At 44.0% G+C, this 26,715-nt stretch overlaps 1 protein-coding gene across 4 annotated transcripts in view; it reads left to right on the top strand.

Annotated features, from left to right (window-relative positions):
* Nucleotides 1-26,715, top strand: part of LOC126215073 (F-box/LRR-repeat protein 17-like) — a 99,085-nt gene that overhangs the window by 60,547 nt on the left and 11,823 nt on the right. For 3 of the 4 annotated variants that reach the window (XR_007542079.1, XM_049941721.1, XM_049941722.1), the window contains exons 3-5: nucleotides 9,441-9,666; nucleotides 16,137-16,489; nucleotides 19,239-19,439. Coding sequence is in view for 3 of the 4 variants with exons in the window: in XM_049941721.1 (XP_049797678.1) it covers nucleotides 9,441-9,666; nucleotides 16,137-16,489; nucleotides 19,239-19,439 (780 nt within the window). In the remaining variant the exon portion in view is untranslated. The remainder of the gene's footprint in view (nucleotides 1-9,440; nucleotides 9,667-16,136; nucleotides 16,490-19,238; nucleotides 19,440-26,715) is intronic. The other variant, XM_049941723.1, reaches the window with a different exon arrangement.

Here is a 26,715-nt window from a genome sequence, read left to right as displayed (position 1 = left end):
CTATGTTTCCTGGATGATATGGACCTATTTGAGATATGGCTGGCTTTGATAGGAGTCTCCTGATGCCAGAAAATGAAGAGTAACAGCAAGTCTTTGGTTCGCAGGGATTGCTTTTCTGAAATTTGTGACTTTCTTTGAAACAACTGGTCCTATAATATTCAACAACATTTCAAAATCTGACGGCAACATCCTACTGAAGTTGCGAAAGCCAGAACCGTCTTCAAAGTTCAGCTCACAAAGCACGTCATTCCCGCCACGTCTTCTACAGTACGTTTTGGTCCACTGACGACTACATCGTTTTCTTTGTCTGTTTATTTCGTTAATTATTATTAATGCAGCACCAAATGTCATTAATTCTTCCTCTTCACTTGACATAGCGTATCTCTCGATGTGAATACACAAAGTAACCTATCAGTTCACCGCAGCAGACTATGCGAATATGTAGAAATGTCGGTCGCTAGTGTAAACGGGAATGCGAACGACAAACAATGTTGCCAACACGTTGAAGCAACAAATTCCACACAATGTTCCGAACAAAAACACCTTGTGTTCAGTGGAGCTAATGCGAGGCACCGCGATGCCCACGGAGTATCGTAGACTGGTTACGGACCGTGTATACCCCTTCTTGACGATCACCTTTCTCTAAGGCAGTGTCATTTTTCAGCAAGATATCGCACCGTGTCACGAGGCCAGAAGCACGACGGAGTGGTTTGAGGAACACTGTGGCGAGTTCCAATTGACGTACGGGCCCCCCAACTCGACAGTTCTGAACTCCGTTGAACACATTTGGGACGTGATCGAATGTGGCATCAGAGATCGTCGACCCTCTTTCCCGGAGTTTACGGGAATTAGGTGACTTGCGTGTGCTGACGGTGCCAACTCCCTCCAATGACCTACTAAGGCCTCATTGCTTCCGTGCTGCGAGTCACTGTTGTTAATCGTGCCAAAGGTGGACGTACCGGCTATTAGCTACCTGGACACAATGTTCTGACTGATCATCTGTGTGTGTATCTAAGGATGTAGAATGCATCGTGCCAGTTTGACACCTGTTGCCCACACTGTCCGTGTAGTTGCAATTTTATTGGTCAGCAGTGTGGTTTAGGTACTTGAAAATTACTACATAGCTGAAACTATGCCAGTGAAAAAGGAAAATAAAATGGTATTCTAATCGAAATTGTGACATCCACTGCTGCAATCACTGTCATTGAAAAAAAATTGTGAACAGGTCTGACTACAGAATACTTCATTCTCTTTGGTTAGGGTGGCAATTTTTCCAGAAAACCGTGCAACTACATTTTACCTGGAAATCTCAGGGATTTTCATAAAATCGCAGGTAATTTTGTGCTTTTAACCTATCGTTGTAACCTAATTTTATCGGGCTTTATAAATCACATATTTGTAAATACTTATATTTCAAACTGTGTTAAGTGTACAAAATTATTCAATATAAATTAGGTAAGTTTAAGAACCACAGTTGAACTTGCTGCTTATTGGCTAGTATGTCTCAGTAGTGAGGAAAAAGCCACGTTAACTTATAGGGAGTGTCTTATGACATGATGTTCCTCCCCTTACTTTGAAATTTTTTTTTTCTTTCTCTCTCTACCTGTAACCAAGTTTGAGTAGCCACCCTATCGGTGCTGCGATGTGTTGTCTGTGAGAGCTAGGACACTGCCAATTTCATTACAGCATGCCTTAAATAGCTGTCTGGAAATACTGTCAATACCTGCAAAATTGTTATTCTTCAAAAGTATAAAGACATTTTCTTATTTCTCTAAGGATTATTGGGGAACTCCTGTCTGATGAAAAGGTACAGATGAGCCGTTTAGGTTAGGTTAAATTAGATTACCTTCAGTTTTCATTCCATGGACCCAAAATTAGATTATTCTCATGGGTGTGGAACAATTTAGAAAGTAGAACATAAAAAACATGAAACATTTGAATATAGTACTCACTGCCCTGATAATTGTCAAGAGATACTCAAAATAGGTGAATGCATTACATAAACTGGAACTGCTAACATTTACAGAATTAATCCAGTCACAATGAAACACAGTTATGCACTTTTAATAAATTCATCATACACACAATACCTAATCTTGACTATTGTGACAAAGTGCTGTCAAAATTGAAATATAACAGTCATTTTTATTTAAGCTGGTCTAAAATTCCCTGCTAAGATATTCATCTGTAGAATAGGAGAACTTGCCTATCTCAAACGGTTTAAACGGTGTTTTATCAGAAATAAAGTTTTAATGGTCACTGGCAATTTATTGAAAATGTGTGTTCTTGAATACTGAATCACTTTTTGGACCAAGATGACTGATAATAGGTCTTTATGTAGATTGTTCTTATTCCTAGTATTGGTACTTTCTGCTGAGCTATTGGTTGGAAATAGAGATAAGCTATATTACTTGGAACATATATACCGAGAAGCAGTGGTTAGAATACCAAGTTCCTTGAACAGGTTTCTTCAAGATGATCTTGAATTGACACCAAAAATGGAGTCGTATTACATGCTTTGGAATGCTAAAAACTTTTGCTCGGTTTGATGGGTTATCCCAGAATATGATCCTGTATGACATAATAGAATGAAAGTAAGCAAAGTGTGCAAGGTTTTTATATTTATATCTCCTACATCTGACATCATTCCTCACTGCAAATACAGACTTGTTTAGGTGCTTCAGCAATTCTGTGGCATGCCCTGCCCAGCAGAATTTGTTATTGAGTTGTAATCCCAGTAATTTAACTCTATCAACCTCTTCGATCTGCACGTCTTCATATGGTATACACATGCTGGAAGGAAATCTCTTACGGGTTCTGAACGGCATATAGTGAATCTTTCCAAAGTTTAATGACACTGAATTAGCTTCAAACTATTTATTGACGTCAGTGAAAATTTGACTAGTAGCCAGTTCTAAATCGTACTATACTTGCTACTTACTGCAATGTTTGTATTATCAGCAAACAAAACAAACTTAGCATCTGGCAATGTAATAGACAAGAGGTCATTAATGTACACAAGAAAAGCAACGGACCCAAGATGGAACCTTGAGGAACCCCACATGTAATTAATTCCCACTCAGATGAAGACTGACTGCCTACTGCACAGATATTTCGCAACAACGCCCTTTGTTTTCTGTTAGATAAGACTGGAACCATTTCACAGCACTGCCAGTGACACCAAAATATTCTAATTTATTGTGTTTTAATATACTTATTACACCATCTAACAAAGCACTGCAACCTGTTTGAGAAGTGACAGTCAAAAAATGATTGCTAAAAGTTCCAGCTTTTCTTGAATTATCATTGTTCGGAACATTCCTTTTGATATTGCTGGAGTGTACAGCTGCTGTGTATCTTTGTGACATTCCACATTGTTTTGATTTTGTTGTTGGAGCTGTTAATTTCAGACATTATCCACAAACTTTTTGATTTCCTGTTTAACACTCCCCATTTCAAAGTTTAAAATTGACACAGAATTTAGCTATAATTACAGCGAGTTTATTGTCATGTATTCAGAGTTAAAGAGCCAGAAATGAAACATATTTAGTACTGAAATTCAAGAACTGACGGTCCATTTATTGCAGCTTTTCCATATTTTGCAGAAACCTTTGGATTTCTATTGTTTTGCATACTACACGTGGAACTGGCGGCATTTCAAAATATAAATTTTGATAGCCAAATTCAGTAATTCTTCCCTAACAACTTTTTGCACTGACTCACGATCCTGACAGTCAGTTACCTCGATAACTACTAATTCTTACAACCTCCAGCTTAATAACTTCCTGCTCAGCATTAAAGAATCTCACACACAGTATGAATTGCCATAAGCTCACTCGATGTCTCACGCGACAGCTGCCAGGTACGTTCTGTCAGCTGCTAGCCAGCTACCTTTTCCTTCATATATCCACTGCTGTTTTGCTTGTATGTTGTTGTGGTCTTCAGTCCGAAGATTAGTTTGATGCAGCTCTCCATACTACTCTATCCTGTGCAAGCTTCTTCATCTCCCAGTACCTACTGCAACCTACATCCTTCTGAATCTGCTTTGTGTATTCATCTCTTGGTCTCCCTCTACGATTTTACCCTCCACGCTGCCCTCCAATACTAAATTGGTGATCCCTTGATGCCTCAGAATATGTCCTACCAACCGATCCCTTCTTCTGGTCAAGTTGTGCCACAAACTTCTCCCCAATCCTATTCAATACTTCCTCATTAGTTATGTGATCTACCCATCTAATCTTCAGCATTCTTCTGTAGCACCACATTTCGAAAGCTTCTATTCTCTTCTTGTCCAAACTATTTATCGTCCATGTTTCACTTCCATACATGGCTACACCCCATACAAATACTTTCAGAAATGACTTCCTGACACTTAAATCTATACTCGATGTTAACAAAGTTCTCTTCTTCAGAAACGCTTTCCTTGCCATTGCCAGTCTACATTTTATATCCTCTCTACTTCGACCATCATCAGTTATTTTGCTCCCCAAATAGCAAAACTCCTTTACTACTTTAAGTGTCTCATTTCCTAATCTAATTCCCACAGCATCACTCGACTTAATTCAACTACATTCCATTATCCTCATTTTGCTTTTGTTGATGTTCATCTTATATCCTCATTTCAAGACACTCTCCATTCCATTCAACTGCTCTTCCAAGTCCTTTGCTGTCTCTGACAGAATTACAATGTCATCGGCGAACCTCAAAGTTTTTATTTCTTCTCCATGGATTTTAATACCTACTCCGAATTTTTCTTTTGTTTCCTTTACTGCTTGCTCAATACACAGATTGAACAACATCGGGGAGAGGCTACAACCCTGTCTTACTCCCTTCCCAACCACTGCTTCCCTTTCATGTCCCTCAACTCTTATAACTGCCATCTGGTTTCTGTACAAATTGTAAATAGCCTTTCGCTCCCTGTATTTTACCCCTGCCACCTTTAGAATTTGAAAGAGAGTATTCCAGTCAACATTGTCAAAAGCTTTCTCTAAGTCTACAAATGCTAGAAACGTAGGTTTGCCTTTCCTTAATCTTTCTTCTAAGATAAGTCGTAAGGTCAGTATTGCCTCACGTGTTCCAGTGTTTCTACGGAATCCAAACTGATCTTCCCCGAGGTTGGCTTCTACTAGTTTTTCCATTCGTCTGTAAAGAATTCGTGTTAGTATTTTGCAGCTGTGACTTATTAAACTGATAGTTCAGTAATTTTCACATCTGTCATCCCCTGCTTTCTTTTGGATTCGAATTATTATATTCTTCTTGAAGTCTGAAGGAATTTCGCCAGTCTCATACATCTTGCTCACCAGATGGTAGAGTTTTGTCGGGGTTGGCTCTCCCAAGGCTGTCAGTAGTTCTAATGGAATGTGGTCTGCTCCGGGGGCCTTGTTTCGACTCAGGTCTTTCAGTGCTCTGTCAAACTCTTCACGCAGTATCGTATCTCCCATTTCATCTTCATCTACATCCTCTTCCATTTCCATAATATTGTCCTCGAGTACATCGCCCTTGTATAGACCCTCTATATACTCCTTCCACCTTTCTGCTTTCCCTTCTTTGCTTAGAACTGGGTTTCCATCTGAGCTCTTGATGTTCATACAAGTGGTTCTCTTATCTCCAAAGGTCTCTTTAATTTTCCTGTAGGCAGTATCTATCTTACCCCTAGTGAGATAAGCCTCTACATCCTTACATTTGTCCTCTAGCCGTCCCTGCTTAGCCATTTTGCACTTCCTGTTGATCTCATTTTTGAGATGTTTGTATTCCTTTTTGCCTGCTGCATTTTTATATTTTCTCCTTTCATCAATTAAATTCAGTATATCTTCTATTATCCAAGGATTTCTATTAGCCCTCATCTTTTTACCTACTTGATCTTCTGCTGCCTTCACTATTTCATCTCTCAAAGCTACCCATTCTTCTTGTACTGTATTTCTATCCCCCATTTTTTTCAATCGTTCCCTAATGCTCTCACTGAAACACTCTACAACCTCTGGTTCTGTCAGTTTATCCAGGTCCCATCTCCTTAAATTCCCATCTTTTTGCAGTTTCTTTAGTTTTATTATACAGTTCATAACCAATAAATTGTGTTCAGAGTCCACATCTTCCCCCGGAAATGTCTTGCAATTTAAAACCTGGTTCCTAAATCTCTGACTTACCATTATATAATCTATCTGAAACCTTCCACTATCTCCAGGCTTCTTCCATGTATACAGTCTTCTGTTATGATTCTTGAACCAAGTGTTAGCTATGATTAAGTTATGCTCTGTGCATAATTCTACCAGGCGGCTTCCTCTTTCGGTCCTTACCCCCCAATCCATATTCACCTACTACGTTTCCTTCTCTTCCTTTTCCTACTATCGAATTCCAGTCACCCATGACTATTAAATTTTCGTCTCCCTTCACTATCTGAATAATTTCTTTTATCTCATCATACATTTCATCAATCACTTTGTCATCTGCAGAGCTAGATGGCATATAAACTTGTACTACTGTGGTAGGCATGGGCTTCATGTCTATCTTGGCCACAATAATGCGTTCACTATGCTGTTTGTAGTAGCTTATCCGCATTCCTATTTTTTATTCATTATTAAACCTACTCCTGCATTACCCCATTTGATTTTTTATTTATAACCCTGTATTCACATGACCAGAAGTCTTGTTCCTCCTGCCGACAAACTTCACTAATTCCCACTATATCTAACTTTAGCCTATCCATTTCCCTTTTTAAATTTTCTAACCTACCTGCCCGATTAAGGGATCTGACATTCCACGCTCCAATTCACAGAACGCCAGTTTTCTTTCTCCTGATAACAATGTCCTCCTGAGTAGTCCACACCCGGTGATCCGAATGGGGGATTATTTTACCTCCGGAATATTTTACCCAAGAGGATGCCATCATCATTTAACCATACAGTAAAGCTGCATGCCTTCGGGAAAAATTACGGCTGTAGTTTCCCCTTGCTTTCAGCCGTTCGCAGTACCAGCACAGCAATGCCGTTTTGGTTAGTGTTACAAGGCCAGATCAGTCAATCATCCAGAATGTTGCCCCTGCAACTACTGAAAAGGCTGCTGCCCCTCTTCAGGAACCACACTTTGTCTGGCCTCTCAACAGATACGCCTCCATTGTCGTTGCACCTACTGTACGGCTAACTGTATTGTTTAGGCACACAAGCCTCCCTACAATGGCAAGGGCCATGCTTGATGGGGCGGGGGAGGGGGGGGGGGGCGGGGCGGCGGCATTTTGCTTGTAATATTCTTCGAATGCTGCCCGTAGGCCTATCGTAAGACATTTTTACTTCTGACATCGTGTCCCGGAAGAACAGCCTGCTCGCTTTTGTCCTTTCTGCTGTTGCCGTATATGGCACTGCTGTGAACTGAGGAAGCAGTCGATGATTTGATATGTGCATATAGGAAGGAACCGCGTCTATGTATAGAAAAAAGCATGAACCATTATTTTAAATATTTTTGCGGAGAAGCTCTCACAAGTTTTGCAAAGCAAGCAAGGACGTTCATACAAAAATGCACAGTTTGCAGAACGAGTTCGGTGTCGATCTCAGGAAAGTGAAATCATCAAAGGAGATCCAGCTTTTACAGTTTCCATGTCCTTTCCTTTCGCTACCACTCTGACGGTCATCATTGTGCCACTTACTGCCTCGACTTCCTTTTCAACCTTCGTCTCAGAACTACTGCCACTCTGTGTGTTCCGTCTGCCTTATTCCCATTCCAGTACAACTTGTACGCTGTCTTGAGTTCTCTGCCTCCTTTACCCTCCACCCTTTACCCTTTACCTTCCACGCGGTTTCTGGCAGTCCGAGAATATCTAGTCCCCTCCCATTCATCAAATCCACCACTTCCTCCATCTTCCCTGTCAGTGAGTATGTTCTGTGTACCAAATCTTATTGGTTGGGAATAGCTGGATTGTTTTCCATTCTTTCTGAGGCATATTTGAAAGCACATATTTTATCCACTACTGGCTTGCAGGTACTGTTGTAACTGGATATGTTGACAATTTTTCTCCCTAGCTTTTCGGTCCACCGGGGATATTTTATTTCCCTTCTGCCCTTCTACGGGCAGGAGATGCTGACAAGTATTCCCAGATCTGCACCTAGTCATGTGATCTCTAGGGTTAATGTACCCCTGAGAGTGAAAAACTTGTGCATCAATTTCGGTTAATATTCAAATCCCCGTGCCACAGGAACGAAAACAGAGTGGGGTGGACCACTGATAAGTTGAGATGGCCTGCAACACTGTGTTACAACTAAAAGGTTATGACTATCCTTTGTGTGTGTCGTGTGACTTATTCTGTATGTGGGATAAAACTCACTGACAGCTTCTAACAATACCACCACTTGCAAAGTAGGTTAGAAATCAGATTAATAATTTTGCTCATGCAGCATATGTTCGCTTTATCGGGCAACAACAAAGTTATAGACTGTGGATGGTATCGTCAGAATGGAAATAATGAAGTCACTGTAAAAAAAGTCATTAATTTTGGCACTTATCTCGAATGGATTCCACCGAGCGAGGTGGCGCAGAGGTTAGGACACTGGACTCGCATCGGGAGGACGACAGTTCAATCCCGCGTCCGGCCATCCTGATTTAGGTTTTCGGTGATTTCCCTAAATCGCTCCAGGCACATGCCGGGATGGTTCCTCTGAAAGGGCACGGCCGACTTCCTTCCCCGTCCTTCCCTAATCTGATGAGACCGATGACCTCGCAGTTTGGTCTCTTCCCCCAAAACAACAACTTGAATGGATTCCCACGTAGATTTTGTCAAAGTTGTTATGGTTCATCTTGTCGATTCTAGGGTAATTCCACTTTGACTGCTAGAAGTTCCAGATCTGTATTTTAGCAATATTGGAAGACCTAACAAATGCGTTTTTCAGGAAATTCTTAATGATCAAACAATCGCAGATCAGAACAATGGTGTGGTAGAAATAATTTTTGACTTGGTGTTCACGATCCACATTTTTATTAAACTTGTTGTAAATTCACATATACTTCTTAATTGTCACATCATCTAGAAAACAGTTATGTATCAATCTTCATATATTTAATTTCCACTTTAACCAAACACAAGACTTGACTGTTCTTTTACAAAGCGAAAAAACAACTTCTGCAAAGTGAAACGACTGCTCTGTGTGCATTCGCACCAAAACGGTTACAAGTAAGTCAAAGATTATGACAGTCTCACAGAAATGAATACACTCTAGAACCACATCACTGTAATATATCGATACATCAAAGTGCCTATACATTAATAAAACCAAATATGAATATTCTCACAAAAATGTCTGTTACTTCGCAGAAAAGTAGTACGATATTACTGGTGGGGTTGGAGTGTCGTAATCTTCACGTAAATAAAGTAGCATTACAAGCTGATGTTAGAATGTAGAGTCTGAACTGTTACCAGTATTACAAAGTGTGTGTGTGTCTCTCTCTCACACCTGCAGCCCAGTGAAAGAGTGGAGCTGCTCTGGAGTCGTCTGCACAGAGTGCGTCAACAGCAAATTTGAAGGGAAGGACGAAGAGATTCTGCGGGCAGCGCCAACCATGCCACAGCTGCGAACGTTGACATTGATGCGTAACGTTAAGCCCTATGTCCTGCAAAAGGTTTGCGCAAGTTTTCCTAACCTCACAAGTCTACAAATTGATAGCCGACAGGAGATGACTTACTCAGTAAGTTTGAACTTTCTTTCAAGTTTGATTATAATTGTTTCACTGAAAATTTTCTGTATTTAATAATTTCATAGAATTGAAATCTTCAGCCTGTATAAATCTGACAGTTTTTCCTTTGTTAGGCTGTAATTATTAGACAAAAGTGTATATTCTAACGCAGCCAGCTGGTTTTGGCCCTTATGCCCATTGTCAGTGATCAGCTAATGCGTCCACGAACAACAGATAAATAGTTCTTTTACGAAGTTGTTGTCCTTCTGCCATTGTTCAAATCGGCACATTTGTCTATTGGTTGATTATTTTCAAGCCATTGTTGTTTACCCCCGTGCAATCTGTTAATGTGCAGCAGAGACGTAGGCAGTGCTAAAAACACACACACACACACACACACACACACACACACACACACACACACACATTTACTAGTGCTTACTAGCACTAGCAAATATATATGCAGGGTGTTACAAAAAGGTACGGCCAAACTTTTTGGAAACATTCCTCACACACAAATAAAGAAAAGATGTTATGTGGACATGTGTTTGGAAACGCTTAAGTTCCATGTTAGAGCTCATTTTAGTTTCGTCAGTATGTACTGTACTTCCTCGATTCACCGCCAGTTGGCCCAATTGAAGGAAGGTAATGTTGACTTCGGTGCTTGTGTTGACATGCGACTCATTGCTCTACAGTACTAGCATCAAGCACATCAGTACGTATCATCAACAGGTTAGTGTCTTGATTGGGCCCCATGTTCTTCCACCTACGCTCAATGGAGCACGTTATCATGATTTCATACGGGATACTCAACCTGTGCTGCTAGAACATGTGCCTTTTCAAGTACGACTCAACATGTGGTTCATGCACGATGGAGCTCCTGCACATTTCAGTCGGAGTGTTCGTTCGCTTCTCAACAACAGATTCGGTGACCGATGGATTGGTAGAGGCGGACCAATTACATGGCCTCCCCACTCTCCAGACCTCAACCCTCTTGGCTTTCATTTATGAGGGCATTTGGAAGCCCGGTACCAAATGTAGAGACTCTTCGTGGTCGTATTGTGGACGGCTGTGATACAATACGCCATTCTCCAGGGCTGCATCAGCGCATCAGGGATTCCATGCGACGGAGGGTGGATGCATGTATCCTCGCTAACGGAGGACATTTTGAACATTTCCTGTAACAAAGTGTTTGAAGTCACGCTGGTACGTTCTGTTGCTGTGTGTTTCCATTCCATGATCAATGTGATTTGAAGAGAAGTAATAAAATGAAAAGCAAGCATTTCCGGACACATGTCCACGTAACATATTTTCTTTCTTTGTGTGTGAGGAATGTTTCCTGAAAGTTTGGCCGTACCTTTTTGTAACACCCTGTATATATCTCTGTGTGTGTGTGTGTGTGTGTGTGTGTGTGTGTGTGTGTGTGTGTGTGTGTTTTTGTTTGTTTGTTTTTAGCACTGATCCAGTCCTGAAAATGCTTCTCCCTCAAGGTAGTGATCGCCCGACACGAACTTGAGTTCACTATAACTGGTATAATGGGGCTCTCACTGCCTTATGTCTTGTACTGAAGAGTTCTGACATCTACCAGCAAGTGATATAACTACAAGAAAATGTATTTACTGAATGCACGTCACTATTAAATTGTTATGTTTCTGGTACGTTCCAGAGGTAGTGTTCAGAATTGTAGCAACAAAAATGGCTAATTTACTTCACAATCCTAAAACAATATTGGAGATACGGGACAAAAGTGTGATTGATAAGAGTGATTTTAGAAATGACAGCAGTAACAAAACAGTGACGGTAGTCGGCTGCTTCATTCTGTACAATCTGGATGTTGCTTTCAACCACCAACCAAATTGAGCCACAAGAGATATAGGAGTGGCTTTTCTGAAAGCTCTTGACATCCACATAAGCACACGGGCCATGAATTAACGAGCCGAGTGTCGGCGGAAATAAAGAAAAAATTAGGAAATTTGTGGTAAGGTCTTATGGGACCAAATTGCTGAGGTCATCAGTCCCTAGGCTTACACAGTACTTAATCTAACTTAAACTAATTTAAGCTAAGGACCACACACACACACACACACACACACACACACACACACACACGCCCAAGGGAGGACTCGAACCTCCAAGTGGGGGAGTCGTGCGGACCGTGACAAGATGCCTCAGACCGTATGGCTACCCCACACAGCAAATATAAAGAAATACGCTCTGAGCGGAGTACGAGGTGAGCCCCTTCCTCTCAGTCCAACATATTTTTTCCACAGGCAGGACTGATACCAAATGTGGGATGGATCCAAGCGATGGGCCACCGGTTTGCTGACTCGTGTTAACTTGATGTGACTATCAGACAAGATTAATAATATATGGGAAAAATTTGAAAAACTACCACTAACATTTCACGTAACAAACTACATACGTCGAAAAACTGAAACCCTGATGTGTATGAGGGGCAGTCGATAAGTGATGCAACACAATTTTTTTTTATCGGCCAATTCCAGTCGGAAAAGAAATGTGGAATTTGTTGTGGGACATCGTGGAATATTTCCGCTTCAGCCCCTGTAGTTTTGTGACGTTCTGATAAGTGACAGTGCTATATGTAGCCTGTAAAATGGCATCTGTAATAGAGCTTCAGTCAGAGTAGAGAGCTGTCATAGAGTTCCTTTTGGCAGAAAACCAGAGCATTGCAGATATTCATAGGTGTTTGCAGATATTCGTAGGTGTTTGCGGAATGTCTGCAGGGACTCACTCACTCACTATATTGACGGGCCTGCCTCGGCCCGAGGTAGCAGAGTTTAAGCTGTTAGAGCTGTTCCTCCTGAAGTCCTCTGTTTGGAGTGTTTTTCTTCACGTGTTGGTCTGGCCTCTGGTTTCTGTGGATGCAGGAGCTTATCTGCCGGCTGATTCCGGTGGCTTCTTGTTCTTCTTCTTCTTATTGCTTCCTGGCTGCCCGAATTCTATTTTCTTCAGGCAGGAGTAGTCCACTGGCGGCGTCTGTGTCCGGATGTACTCGACTGCTTCCTCAGTCACGTATTTCCATTCCTCGTCCGTGCAGATCGAGTGCTTGTTTATGAGCTCCAGATCTCCACGCCTGACGATTTCCCTCCCGTGCAGCTTCTGGTTCGAGGGTTCGCACCCCCAGTGGAATGGATAAGGTTTGTGAGGAAGGGGAGGGTTGTTGTCGACCGTGAAAGGGTAAGGATGATCACGATGGGGGTAGCTACCGTCTCGCAGGGAATCGGCGATCTCGGTGAGCACCTCCCTCACACAGTTCTTGTTAGGGAGGGGGAGGCACTCGAACGGCTCATCTTCTTCTTCTCCCTCGGTCTCCATCGGCACCTCCTGTGTCGTCTGCGTTTCCGCAGAGACAGGAGTGACGACTGCTTCCGAGGGGGCCTTCTCCTTGTTGTCTGTCAGTGGTCTTCCCCGACTGTATGACCACCTTCCTAGCAACCTGCATTGCCACGTCGGCCAGGGAGGCGGTCGTTTGTGATGCCGCGTCTACCCCCGTACCGGTGGGGGTCGGTGCCACGGCCGTCTTCGTGCAGGACGCGAGGTACGAGGTGTACCTTAGTCGAGTCACCTCCTGGCGCGTCTCTTCGAGTTCCGCTCTCTCCTCCACCGTGGCGGATTTGAGCGCAGTGATTGCGTCCTCGTCGGCTTCCCGCAGTGCTTGGCGGAAGGCGTCCACGTCGTCTTGGTGGCGCAGCCCGCTTCCCATACTAAGGCAGGGGGGCGGGGTGACCACCATTTCTTCTTCTTGGGCCACCTCTTCTTGTGTGGTGGCCAACTTCCGCTGCTTCCACGTCTTCAGGTAACTGCAGCTGCGCGCGTTTGCGGCGTGCGAGCCACCGCAGTTTACGCACAGCACTGCAGTACCCCTCGGTTTTGTGCAGTTGCGTGTGTCGTGCGGTTTCCCGCACTTAACACACGAAACCACACCGTCGCATTCTTTGGCTATGTGTCCAAGCTTTTGGCACTTATAGCACTGCTATTGTGACACAGGCTTCCACTTCTTCTTCTTGTTGCTGCAACCGTTGCTCCCGACTGTGTTTAGCAGGAGCTCCACAGCAGCAGCAATCTTGCCTCTTCCTCCATTCCTACTTCTCGGCATGGCGTCGGGCTAGTGGCGTTGGCGTGCGCGAGCGACGGTAACGATGTGAGCCGCAGCGAGTCGAGCAGCGGAGTGCGGCGTGCGTCATGTCCTGCAGGGACTCGACAGTCAGTTTCTGGGCGAGGCATCTGTCCTCATCGCACCCAGGTCACGAAGCCCTGTCTGATCTTTGGCATGCCTGCCGGCCACACACACCCTGATTCCAGCAGTGTCGGAGTGTGCAGACACTGTCATTTGAGGTGATTGATGGATGACAACCAAACACCTCCCTGCACAACTGCACATCGTTGTGTCTAGTGCTGGCACAGTTGTCCACCAGTCGCGGTATTTGAAGGTGCGTGGCCACTGGATTCCTTAGCCACCCTACAGCTCAGATCTCGTGTCTTCAGACTTCCACCTGTTTGGCTCGACAAAGGACGCTTTCTGTGGGAAGCAGTACTTGGACGAGGGGAGCTTATAGATGCGGCGAGACGTTGGCTCTCACGTCGAGCAATAGAGTGGTACCGTGAGGGTGTACTGGCCCAGCCAGTAAGGTGGCGTAAGGCTGTCCATTGAACAGAGATTGTGTCAAAAAATAAGATTCTGTAGCCAAAACAGTGGGGAATAATATGGTGTATTGGAATCTTGAATAAAATCAACCTACTTTAAGAAACAAAAATTGTTGAACTAATTATTATTGAATGCCCCTCATACATTGAAAAACTGAAACCCTGAAATGTATTTTGAAAGCAGGGCTGTACCATTGAATTAACTGTGCCAAGAGTTAAAATGAATAATAACTGAACAACAAACAGAAGAAATTATAAAAATTCTAATCTCTATATGTTATTTGTTCTCAGTGTGGAGAAATATTCTTGCGTACCAAATCAGTGTAGTCCTAATGAAAGAAGTTGGAATGCATTAACAGATAATGATACCTCACTCACCTCAGTGTTTAAAAGATGACTGCAGCAACCTTTCCTTCTCAATTTTTTTTTTCACCTTGTACTGTCACTGTACTTGTAATATTTGCACTGAATAATCTCTCTTACTCAGTATGAAATTATGCCAAGGCTAACCATAAACTAAACAATAAAACAAATTAGACATACATTGTGACACTAAACATGTCACGTTTTGTCTTTCATTTCACGTATTTCGTCATTTATGCCCTACTCTGAAGCTCGTGGTCCAGTTGCTAGTGTTGCTGCCTGTGGATCACGGGTTCCCGGGTTCGATTCCCAGCCGGGTTGGGGGATTTTCTCTGCCTGGGGACTGGGTATTCATGTTGTCCTCATCATTTCATCCTCCCCTTCATCATCCTTCGTGACAGTGGCTCAACTGCACTGTGTATAAAACTTGGACTGTGGAAAAATTGGGACTATGTACGGGTGCTGACGATCACACAGTTGAGCGCCCCACAAACCAATCGTCATCATTATTTATGCCCTATATTTCTTCAGTGGGCAGTACTTTTCAAAGTATTCGTCCAGATGGATTTCTGGTTTTCTGGAACACGTGTTGCAGTAGTGGACAGCTTCTCTTGTACAATCTTTTACCTTCCTGTTATTGCAAACAGCACATCCCTTACTGTCGATCTTTTCATTCGGGCAAATGAAGTGTGGCTGCTTCGACCGTCTCTCCTCGTCATCAAATGTGAATGGTCTTTCCCTCTTCCATTTTTGTTCTGTACATTTCCAACCGAAGCTTTCAGAAATGCCACTCCTATACGTGTAGCGGCTCAGTTGGGTTGGTGGTTGGAAGTAACATCCAAATTCTACAGAATGAAGCAGTTGACAACTGTCACTGTTTTGTTACTGCTGTCATTGCTAAAATCACTCGTATCATTCACACATTTGTCGAGTATCTCCACTATTGCTATAGGTTTGTGAAGTAAACTAGCCATTCTTGTTGCTACGATTCTGAACACTACCTGCAGAACGAATCAGGAATGTGACAGCAACTTAGTGTGCATTCGCTAGATGCATTTCCTTGTAGTTATATCGCTTGCCGGTAGATGTCAGAACTCTTCAGTATAAGACGTAAGGTTGTGAAAGCCCCAGTATACCAGTTACAGTGAACTGAAGTTCACGTCGGGCGACAGCCGCCGTGCGAGTCTAATCGATTGTTTACATTGTCGGGCCTGCGCCCTGGTTCAGAGCTGAGGGTTAACAATTACATTAAGTAAACTCCACTATTGCTTTAGGATTATGAAGAAAATTTGTCACGTTCATTGCTACGATTCTGAACACTATCTCTGGAACGAACTAGAAATGAGAGAACAAATTAATTGTGGTACGCATTAGTAAATGTTTCCTTGTAGTTTTTGCTGTGGAAAGTTTAACTGGCTTCCTAAAAGATGTGCCGCATTTTGTTCTTCCCGTAGCTTATGAAGTACGTATTCGAGAAGTGCCCGAGGATACAGAAGCTGTCACTGGGGAGCGGCCTCCTGTCGGACGTACAGTACGTGCAACTGCTGTCCAGCCTGCAACATCTGAGCAGTGTAACTAGCCTGGGGCTGCGCCCAGACCTCCACGGCCTGGGTATGCGCACAACTTTCAGCCCCACGGGATTCGTAAAGCTGCGCGCCCTGGCCAATTCCTGTCCCCAGCTGCAGGAGGTACACATTGACTCGAGCTGTTACACTGTGTTCGACTTAGAATACTTCCTGAAGGTGAAGAGGCACATCCTCACTTCTGTCACACTGCCCTGGATGATGGAGGAAGTTCGGGAAACGAGGTGAGCGTACAGAGGGGCACGTAATTTTGTAGCGTATTTAGTTCACTTAACTCTTCTAATAACTGAAATATTGAAACGAGTTCGTCTTTTAACCATTTCACTGCCTCGGGAACATATACACGTTGTGCTGAGCGGTTCCCCAGAGTGTTGCAGACACGTACGTGCTCTGTGCTAGAGTTTTCCTACAGTGTCGCAGACATCTGTACGCGTCCCGAGTTGCCGACCTCTCACTGCTGTGGGAGAGTTACTTCTGTATCTCGCCAAATAAGAGTTTTGAGTATTAAACCCGTGACCTGTGTTCCTTGTTGTGTGCTATCGTTTGCAAAAATCTCATTTTGATACCTCAAATCGCGTACAGGCATTAGATGAGTATGTGCCGAGCAAGATCGTAAGAGATGGAAAAGAGCCACCGTGGTACAACAACCGAGTTAGAAAACTGCTGCGGAAGCAAAGGGAACTTCACAGCAAACATAAACACAGTCAAAGCCTTGCAGACAAACAAAAATTACGCGAAGCGAAATGTAGTGTGAGGAGGGCTATGCGAGAGGCATTCAATGAATTCGAAAGTAAAGTTCTATGTACTGACTTGTCAGAAAATCCTAAGAAATTTTGGTCTTATGTCAAAGCGGTAGGTGGATCAAAACAAAATGTCCAGACACTCTGTGACCAAAATGGTACTGAAACAGAGGATGACAGACTACACACCGAAATGCTAAATGTCTTTTTCCAAAGCTGTTTCACAGAGGAAGACTGCACTGTAGTCCCTTCTCTAGATTGTCGCACGGATGACAAAATGGTAGATATCAAAATAGACAACAGAGGGATAGAGAAACAATTAAAATCGCTCAAAAGAGGGAAGGCCGCTGGACCTGATGGGATACCAGTTCGATTTTAGACAGAGTACGCGAAGGAACTTGCTCCCCTTCTTGCAGCGGTGTACCGTAGGTCTCTAGATGAACGTAGCGTCCACGAGACTCAGAGGGCCATAGACACGGGTTCCCAGATGCCGTGTTTCTTGACTTCCGCAAGGCGTTCGATACAGTTCCCCACAGTCATTTAATGAACAAAGTAAGAGCATAAGGACTATGAGACCAAATGTGTAATTGGATTGAAGAGTTCCTAGATGGCAGAACGCAGCATGTCATTCTCAATGGAGAGAAGTCTTCCGAAGTAAGAGTGATTTTAGGTGTGCCACAGGGGAGTGTCGTAGGACTGTTGCTATTCACAATATACATAAATGACCTTGTGGATGACATCAGAAGTTCACTGAGGCTATTTGCGGATGATGCTGTGGTATATCGAGAGGTTGTAACAATGGAAAATTGTACTGAAATGCAGGAGGATCTGCAGCGAATTGATGCATGCTGCAGGGAATGGCAATTGAATCTCAAAGTAGACAAGTGTAATGTGCTGCGAATACATAGAAAGAAAGATCCTTTATCATTACAATATAGCAGGTCAGCAACTGGAAGCAGTTAATTCCATAAATTATCTGGGAGCAGGCATTAGGAGTGATTTAAAATGGAATGATCGTATAAAGTTGATCGTCGGTAAAGCAGATGCCAGACTGAGATTCATTGAAAGAATCCTAAGGAAATGCAATCCGAAAACAAAGGAAGTAGGTTACAGTACACTTGTTCGCCCACTGCTTGAATATTGCTCAGCAGTGTGGGATCCGTACCAGATAGGGTTGATAGAAGATAGAGAGAGAGAAGATGCAATGGAGAGCAGTGCGCTTCGTTACAGGATCATTTAGTAATTGCGAAAGCATAATGGAGATGATAGATAAACTCCAGTGGAAGACTCTGCAAGAGAGACGCTCAGTAACTTGGTACGGGCTTTTGTTGAAGTTTCGAGAACATACCTTCACCGAGGAGTCAAGCAGTATATTGCTCCTTCCTACGTATATCTTGCGAAGAGACCATGAGGATAAAATCAGAGAGATTGGAGCCCACACGGAGACATACCGACAATCTTTCTTTCCACGAACAATACGAGACTGGAATAGAAGGGAGAACCGATAGAGGTACACGAAGTACCCTCCGTCACACATGGTCAGGTGGCTAGCGGAGTGTGGATGTAGATGTAGACTGTTACGACCACGCGCTATCCGACACCCTGCAGAGAATTTACAAACTTACTCATTTTGGAAATGGTTCCACACTTGGTCCAGAAGCCAATGGACTGCTTTTGGACTTACGGTAAATCGCTTCATTTCCGCGTTGAGATGACGAATGCCCCGTTTTCTGTATCCCCCGACATCTTTTATGTACCCTCCACTACTAATACTGCTTTCCGTTTGTGAATGGTTGTTGTGATGTCGAATGTAGGTAATAGTCACATAGAATTATTCCTCTGTAGGTCTCACGGACATTTCATCGTCATTCTTTGTAGAGTAATATCACCTCCACTGGCTTCCATAACTCAGGGGCCAGCCTTGTCTTCTAGAGCCTCAGTTGTAGCTTTAATCCCGTGTACTGAAGAAGTAGCATGTCGATTGCATGTCCCGCAGATTTTCTGTTTTTCATCTGTCTCAGGGCCTCTCCCGTATTCCCGTATCTTGCCTAGTGTTTCGTCACCTCCTCAATACACAAATTAGTCCCTGTCATCCTCTGAATTTGCTAATTCTTCTCCTTTATAGTGTTCTTCAGTTCAGAGTTCTCGGTAGTATTATGTCGTAGTCTCCATATCTTTGACATTTATGTGTGTAAATGAAATAAAGAAATGAACTCTGTGATCTGCCCAACAGGTGTACTGTGCAGCTGCTGAGAAAGTATAACACTTCACTTAAAAAACTGCGGCTGGTTAATTTTAATGTGTCAAAAGAGTTGGATGCCGAGCGTCACGAAACCGCGGCGTTTCAAGCCCTCGGTGAGCTACACACTCTGGAGGAGCTGTGCATTGAGCGCCTCTTTCCACGTGTACCACGTACGGTATCTTATGCATTTCAGTAAGTCACTTGTCATTATTACTGTTTTAGATATCAACATTGTTAAGTTTGGCACTGTTATAGTTTATATTCCCAAAATTTCAGTCTTTGAGGTGACCAGAGGTGGATACGAGGAATGTTTTCTGCATATGTGTCATATTCTGAAAAGCACACAATGGAAACTCCAGATAGGAATACCAGCATTGTAGGAGAAGATAGATTGCTACTTGCTGTAAAGAAGAAAAGAAGACATGCCAAGTTGCAGACAAGCATGATTGAAAGACGCACACACATATAGCTTTTGGCCAAATACTTCATCAGCGCACACACACACACACACACACACACACACACACTCACTCTCTCTCTCTCTCTCTCTCTCTCTCTCTCTCTCTCTCTCTCTCTCACACACACACACACACACACACACACACACACATACGACAGCCAAATCCAGCATCTTGGGCCAGAATGCAACATCACATGGGTTGCAAGCAGCAATCTGGAGGGGGTTGGGATAGCAGTGCACAGGTGGGGGGAAAGACGAACACTGTCTGGTGGAGTGTGCCAGAACTAGATTGTAAACAGGTGCAGTGTCAGTAGATTGTGGGACAGGGAGGTGGGCAGAATACGAACAAAAAAGGAGAGTGGTGTAGAAAGACGGGCAGATGCATTGGCCGAGGGGAGCAAATAAACAGGGTGGGAAACGAGAATGGGGAGGAGATGATAGGACAGACAAGGTGGAAACTGTTGGGTGGAGGGTGTGGGGTCAGTATGTTACCTTAGTTTGAGGCTGGGATACATGCAGGAGTGGATAATGTGTTGTAAAGCTAATTCCCATATGCGCAGTTCAGAAAAGCTGATGCTGGAAGGGAGGATCCAGATGGCTCCGGTAGTGAAGCAGCAATTGAAATTGAGTGTGTCGCGTTCAGCTGCACGTTGTGCCACAGTTTGGCAGTGGCCGTTCATCCTGGTGGTCAGCTGGTTGGTAGTCATACCAATATAAAAAGCTGTGCAGTGACTGCAGCAGAGCTGGTAAATGACATGGCTGCTTTCACAGGTGGTGTAGGATAAACCTGTAACAGGACTGGAGTAGGAAGTGCTGGGTGGGTGGATTGGGCAGGTTTTGCACCCGATTCTTCCACAGGGATACGACCCTTGTGGCAGGAGGTTGGGATTTGGTGTGGCATAGGGATGCACTACGATGTTGTGGAGGTCGGGTGGGTGACGGAACACCACTTCGTGAGGGACGGAAAGTATCTCGGGTAGGATGTCCCTTATTTTAGCGCACGACAATACGTAATCGAAATCCTGTCAAAGGGTGTCGATCACCTGTTTCAGTCCAGGGTGATATTGGGTGACGAAGGGGACGGTCCTTTGTGGCTGGTTCTTGGGGGTGGTGGGTGCATTGGGGTTGTGAGGGGAAATGACACTGGGTATCTGTTTGCGGACTACATCTGGGGGATAGTGCCTCTGTATGAAAGCCTTTGTGAGACAGCAAACTGAGCATGGGAGTTTTTGTCACTACAGATATGCATTCCCTGGGTAGCGAGGCTATATGGGAGGAATTTTTTGGCACGGAAGGGACAACAGCTGTCAAAGTGCAAGTTCTGTTGGTGGGTGGTTGGTTTAATGCGGACAGATGTGGAGATGGAGCCATCAGAGAGGAGGTGGTCAGCATCTATGATGGCAGCAGCATGCTGGGTTGATGTGGACTATATAAACTGGATGGGAGAGGTGTTGAGATTGTGAAGGAACAAAAATAGGCCCTGGGTCCAGGTTATGAAGATATCAACAATAAACCTGAATTAGATAGGGCTTTGGTCTTTAAGGATGAAAGAAAGGTCTCCTGTAGATGGCCTATAAAAAGGTTGGCATAGGAAGGTGCCATGCGGGTGCCCGTGGCTGTGCCACAGATTTGTTTATATACCTTCCCTTCAAATGAGAAATAGTTGTGGGTTAGGATAAAATTAATAATATGTATGAGGAGTGAGATAGTGGGTTTGGAGTTTGTACGATGTTGGGAAAGGTAGTGCTCAATAGCGGTAAGTCCACGGATGTAAGGTATGTTGGTGTACAGGGAGGTGGTGTCAACAGTGACGAGTAGGGATCCAGGAAGTAAAGGGATAGGGATGGCAGAGAGGCGGTGAAGGAAGTGGTCGGTGTCTTTGATGCGGGAGGCTAGATTACGGATGTGTCGGTCAGTTAGTGCTGAAATTCTTCACTTGGGGGCACAATAACCAGCCACAGTGGGGCATCCAGGATTGTTGGGTTTGTGGATTTTGGGAACACGTAGAAGGTGGGTGTGTGGCATGTCGTAGTGGTGAGGAGGAAATGAATTCGTGGGAGATGTTCTGGGAAGACGTTCAAGCCTTAGCTCTTTCCCAGAACAACACCCACATGGCACCCTCCTATGCCAAACTTTTTAAGGGCCATCAACAGGAGACCTTCCTAGCCTCCCTAAACACCAAACCCCTAGTCTAGTTCAGGTTCATCGGTGATATCTTCACGATAGGGCTGAAACAGCCTATCTTTGCTCCTTCACAACCTTAACACCTTCTCGCCCATCCACTTCATGTGATCCTCCTCAACCCAGTGTGCCACCTTCTGAAATGTTCATCTCTTCCTTTCTGATGACCTCTGTCCACATTAAACCCACCAACCAGCAACAGTACCTGAATTTTGACAGCCGTCATCCCTCCTACACCAAAAAATTCCTCCAATATAGCCTGGCTATCTGGGGAATCCATATCTGTAGTGACAAAAACTCCCATGCTCAGTATGCTGAGGGTCTCACCGAGGCTTTCACAGACAGGCACTATCCCACAGATGTAGTCCGCAGACAGATACCCTGTGTCATTTCCCATCAACACCCCGATCCTCCCACCACCCCCAAGAACCAGCCACAAAGGACACTCCCCTTTGTCACCCAGTACCGTCCTGGACGGAAACGAGAGAACCGCATCCTTCACCAGGGCTTCGATTAATTATCACCGTGCTCTGAAATGAGGGACATTCTACCCGAAATACTCTCCACCCCTCCTAAAGTGGTGTTCTGTCGCCCGCTCAACCTCGACAACATCCTAGTCCGTCCGTACGTCACTTCCGATCCCAACTCCTTGCCACAAGGATAGTGTCCCTCAGATTCTGAAACCTGCCCAATCCACTCACCCAGCACTTCCTATTCCAGTCCTGTCACAGTTTTGTCCTACTCCATCAGGGGTGGGCCACCTGTGGAAGCAGCCATGTCATTTACCAGCTCTGCTGCAATCACTGCACAGATTTTTATATTGGTACGACTACTAACCACCTGACCATCAGGATGAACGGCCACTGCCAAACTGTGGCCACTGTGTGGCACAATGCGCAGCTGAACGCAACACACTCGATTTCAATTGCTGCTTCACTTCCGGAGCTGAACCGTGAATTTACTTTCAAAATCTTTTCTTAAAGATTTTACTTTATTTACTAACCAAGAACATTAACACATTTAATCACACTAGATGAGCGTGGAAGTATTTGCCAGGGAGTAACTGATGAAAATGAAATTACATTTAACAAATGGGAATTTTATTCATAAAAGCCTTTTCAAAAACAGATTTAAAATTTATAAGCAGAAAAGTGCCCTCGAAATATCAAATTACAATTTTATTTAGAGGCAGAAACAACAATTTTGACATTATAAGTCTTCAGGCTGAGAAGCTTGCCACTCCCTTTCGACACGGCCGTAGTCACGACCACTCACCACAACCTCTGAAAGACTACACTGGTGCAAATCTGCAACACACCAGATTACTTTAAACTAAAAATTTTAACAACTCGCACAACACAAACTGTGCCACCGAAAGTGCAATTTGTTTTTAAAAGGACTCTTACAGTGGAAGGGTGGCAACTTTATAAAAATGACTATTTAAATAAAACCCACAAAATTCAGACTTACATAAAATGCCAGAATGAGATTTTGACTCTGCAGCGGAGTGTGCGCTGATATGAAACTTCCTGGCAGATTAAAACTGTGTGCCCGACCGAGACTCGAGTCTCGGTCGGGCACACAGTTTTAATCTGCCAGGAAGTTTTACATAAAATGAACAACGTGCTCTACATTGCACATATACCGCCTCGCAAGATGATAGGCAAGATAATAACATATTTCAGGAATCCGGCCTTTACACCTTAATTCTATAAATTCGTTAACACCGAATCCCACAAACATGACAGAGGCAGTTAGTAACGTTTGGCCGACCGACAGACAGACACTAACTGCCTAAGAAATGCGGGCGAGAGACAGATGAGCAAGCTGGGGACAAAAGACTGACCGAGAAAACAAGTAGAATTTAACAAATGAAATGAAACGAAACAACATATATCAAATCACTTAACTTCTAATAAACTGCAATGTCTGGCGAAGACCTGGCGCAACACCCACAAAACGCTCTCCGAACTGTCCGCTGCCAGCCACTTCAGCGGACGCAGGAAGGCGTGCCGATCTCCCGACTCACGGCGTCGCAGCTCGCACCGGCCAGACCGATGTCGTGGGTCGACTCCTGTCGCTCTCGTGTCGGCCGCGAAGCCACTACCCCTCGCTATACGGCGCGGACCACTGGACTCACGTGGCGACCTCACCTGCGCCGACGCCCAAGACGAACGAGTCATCCCGTGTCTCGGCGCGCCGACCGACTGACCGATCTATCCAACTGCCGACGAACAAAGCCCGGACTAACTCGAGCAGACCAGCAGCACAACACACAGCAGCACTCTGCACGACCGACCGCCCCACACTGACCTGGCTGACCAACTGACCAGACTCGCCCCGACTGTCAGACTGAACGACTGCCGAGCTCATAGTGCCCCTTAAATGCACGTGAACAGGCTACCTTTCCCACCAGAGGGAGACACCAGAGCTGCAATTGCCACAGCGGTGCCACTGCCAGAAACGGAAGGCGACTGCTTTATACTGTGTGCTGCAGCGTGCTCTTCAAAACAGCAAATTTTACCACAGCTCGGGAGCCATCTGGATCCTTCCCTCCACCACCAGCTTTTCTGAATTACGCAGATGGGAGTTATCCTTATGACACATTCTCCGCTCGTGTAATTGCCCCGGCCTCAACCGAAGGTAACAAACAGTCCCCACACCCTCCACCCGACAGTTTCCACCCTATCATCTTCTCCCCATTCTCGTCTCCCAGGCTGTTCATCTGCAGCCCTCTGCCAATGCATCCACCTGTATTTCCCTGCTCTCCTTTTTGTTTTCTCCTTTTTTTACCTCCCTCCTGTCCCACAACCTCCTGTCACTGCACCTGTTTGCAGTCTAGTCCGTGCACACTCCACCAGACAGCGTTCGTCTCTCTCCCCACCTGTGCACTGCCACCCCTTTCCCTCGGCCGCCTTCCGCCCCCTCGGCCCAAGATGTTGCATTCTGGCCCAAGATGGTGGAGTTGGCTTTCGTGCGCACGTGACGAACGTGGAAGACCACCAAAAAATTTCGAAGACACCGAATTGCAAGCACGATTGGACTTTGAGTCAGAAGCAAATGGCAGCAATGCTAAATGTTGCACAACAAACAATTTATGACCGTTTGAGAACTATGGGAAAGATCCAAAAGTGTGGAAAATGGGTGCCACATGATTTGAATGAAAGACAGATGGAAAACCGAAAAACCATTTGTCAAATTTTGCTTCAAAGACATGAAAGAAAATCAATTTTGCATCGAATTGTTTCTGGCGGTGAAAAATGGATTTATTTTAAGAATCCTAAACAGGAAAAATCGTGGGTTAATCTGGGACAACCATCAACATCGAGTGCAAAACCAGATCAATTCGGCAAGAAGACAATGCTCTGTGTTTCGTGGGATCAGAAAGGTGTGGTGTATCATGAGTTTCTAAAACCCGGTGAAACTGTGAATACTAATCGCTACAGATAACAAATGATCAATTTGAACTATGCATTGAGACCAGAATGGGCTAGAAGACATGGCAAAGTAATTTTTTTACACAACAATGCACCTTTCACACAAAGCAAAACTGGCTCAGGATACAATCAAAACACTTGGCTGGGAGCTGCTACCCCACCCACCATATTCACCAGACTTGACTGCTTCTGACTACCATTTGTTTTCATCAATGGGGCACGCATGGGCTAAGGAACACTGATTCCTACGAAGAAGTCGAAAATTGGGTGTCTGATTGGTTTGCTTCAAAAGATGAACATTTCTATTTGCATGGTGTCCACAAATTGCCAGAAAGGTGGTCAAAATGTATAGAAAGCAATGGTCAGTACTTTGAATAAAATGTTTTTACTTTTCAATTCAAAATTAGTGTTTAATTTTCAGAAAAAAACGCTCATTTCATACCAGTACACCTAGTAGATATAGATGTAATTTATTTAAATATGGCAGCTGGGGTGCTGTGTTTGGTGATCCACGGGTGCATTCTGTTACCTTTCACCGACTGGCTACTGGTAGTGACACGACAGAAGCATTTGTTGTTGCACTTTTTTGTGTTTATTGAAAGTGCCACAATTAACTGAAAATCCTGCCATGTGTGAGCAATGCACAGTGATCCAGTCTCCGTGTGCAAAATGCATGAAAGCTTTCAGAATTCTTTGGTAATTTAGAGGTGTTTATGAAGGAAACAGTATGAGTGATGGAATGGGAAGAAAAGGGTTAGAACATTTGGGGATAGTTATACTAATGTTTGTGAAGAAGTACATTGTAGACCACCAATGGAAGGTAGGAGGATTGGATTGAGTAACTAATAAAGTAATACTGCATCACATTAGAGATAAAAGTGCTTTGTGATACAACTTGACTAAAATAAGGGACATGCTGTTAGTATACATCCTGTGGGATAAAGGAATAGTACTGGAAGATTACATACTGTCATAGATCTGGAGAAAGCACTGCAGTGAGGAATGATGAAGTGCTTTTGCTAATGTCTTCATGACTGCATTATGTAAAATCGCTGGTTTTAGGATGAGGATTATGTGAGACGTATTTGGAGACAGGAAGAACAGTGAGTGTGAATTACGATCGTCAGCGGCGTGTCATAATGTTATGTGCTTCATTGTTGGATTCAAAATTGTGAAATGTTGGCTTTGGTTGCGTGAATCATAAACGGATAATATTTCTACAGTTTTTTGTGTGAAATAATATACTCAAAAATGGCTGAGGGCTGGCTTTGTTAAGAGTGCCATAATTGTTGAAAGGTCAAGAAGCAGGAGTGAATTATGTATTTGTAGACCGATAACAATGAACACTCACATTCTCTTGTGATGGAGAATTCAAATTTGATTATGTTGA

The sequence above is a fragment of the Schistocerca nitens genome, chromosome 12 (assembly GCF_023898315.1).
Source record: "Schistocerca nitens isolate TAMUIC-IGC-003100 chromosome 12, iqSchNite1.1, whole genome shotgun sequence".
Classification (NCBI taxonomy): Eukaryota; Metazoa; Arthropoda; class Insecta; order Orthoptera; family Acrididae; genus Schistocerca; species Schistocerca nitens.
The sequence above is the reverse complement of the archived record's forward strand: the minus strand, read 5'-3'. Positions and strand labels throughout refer to the sequence as shown.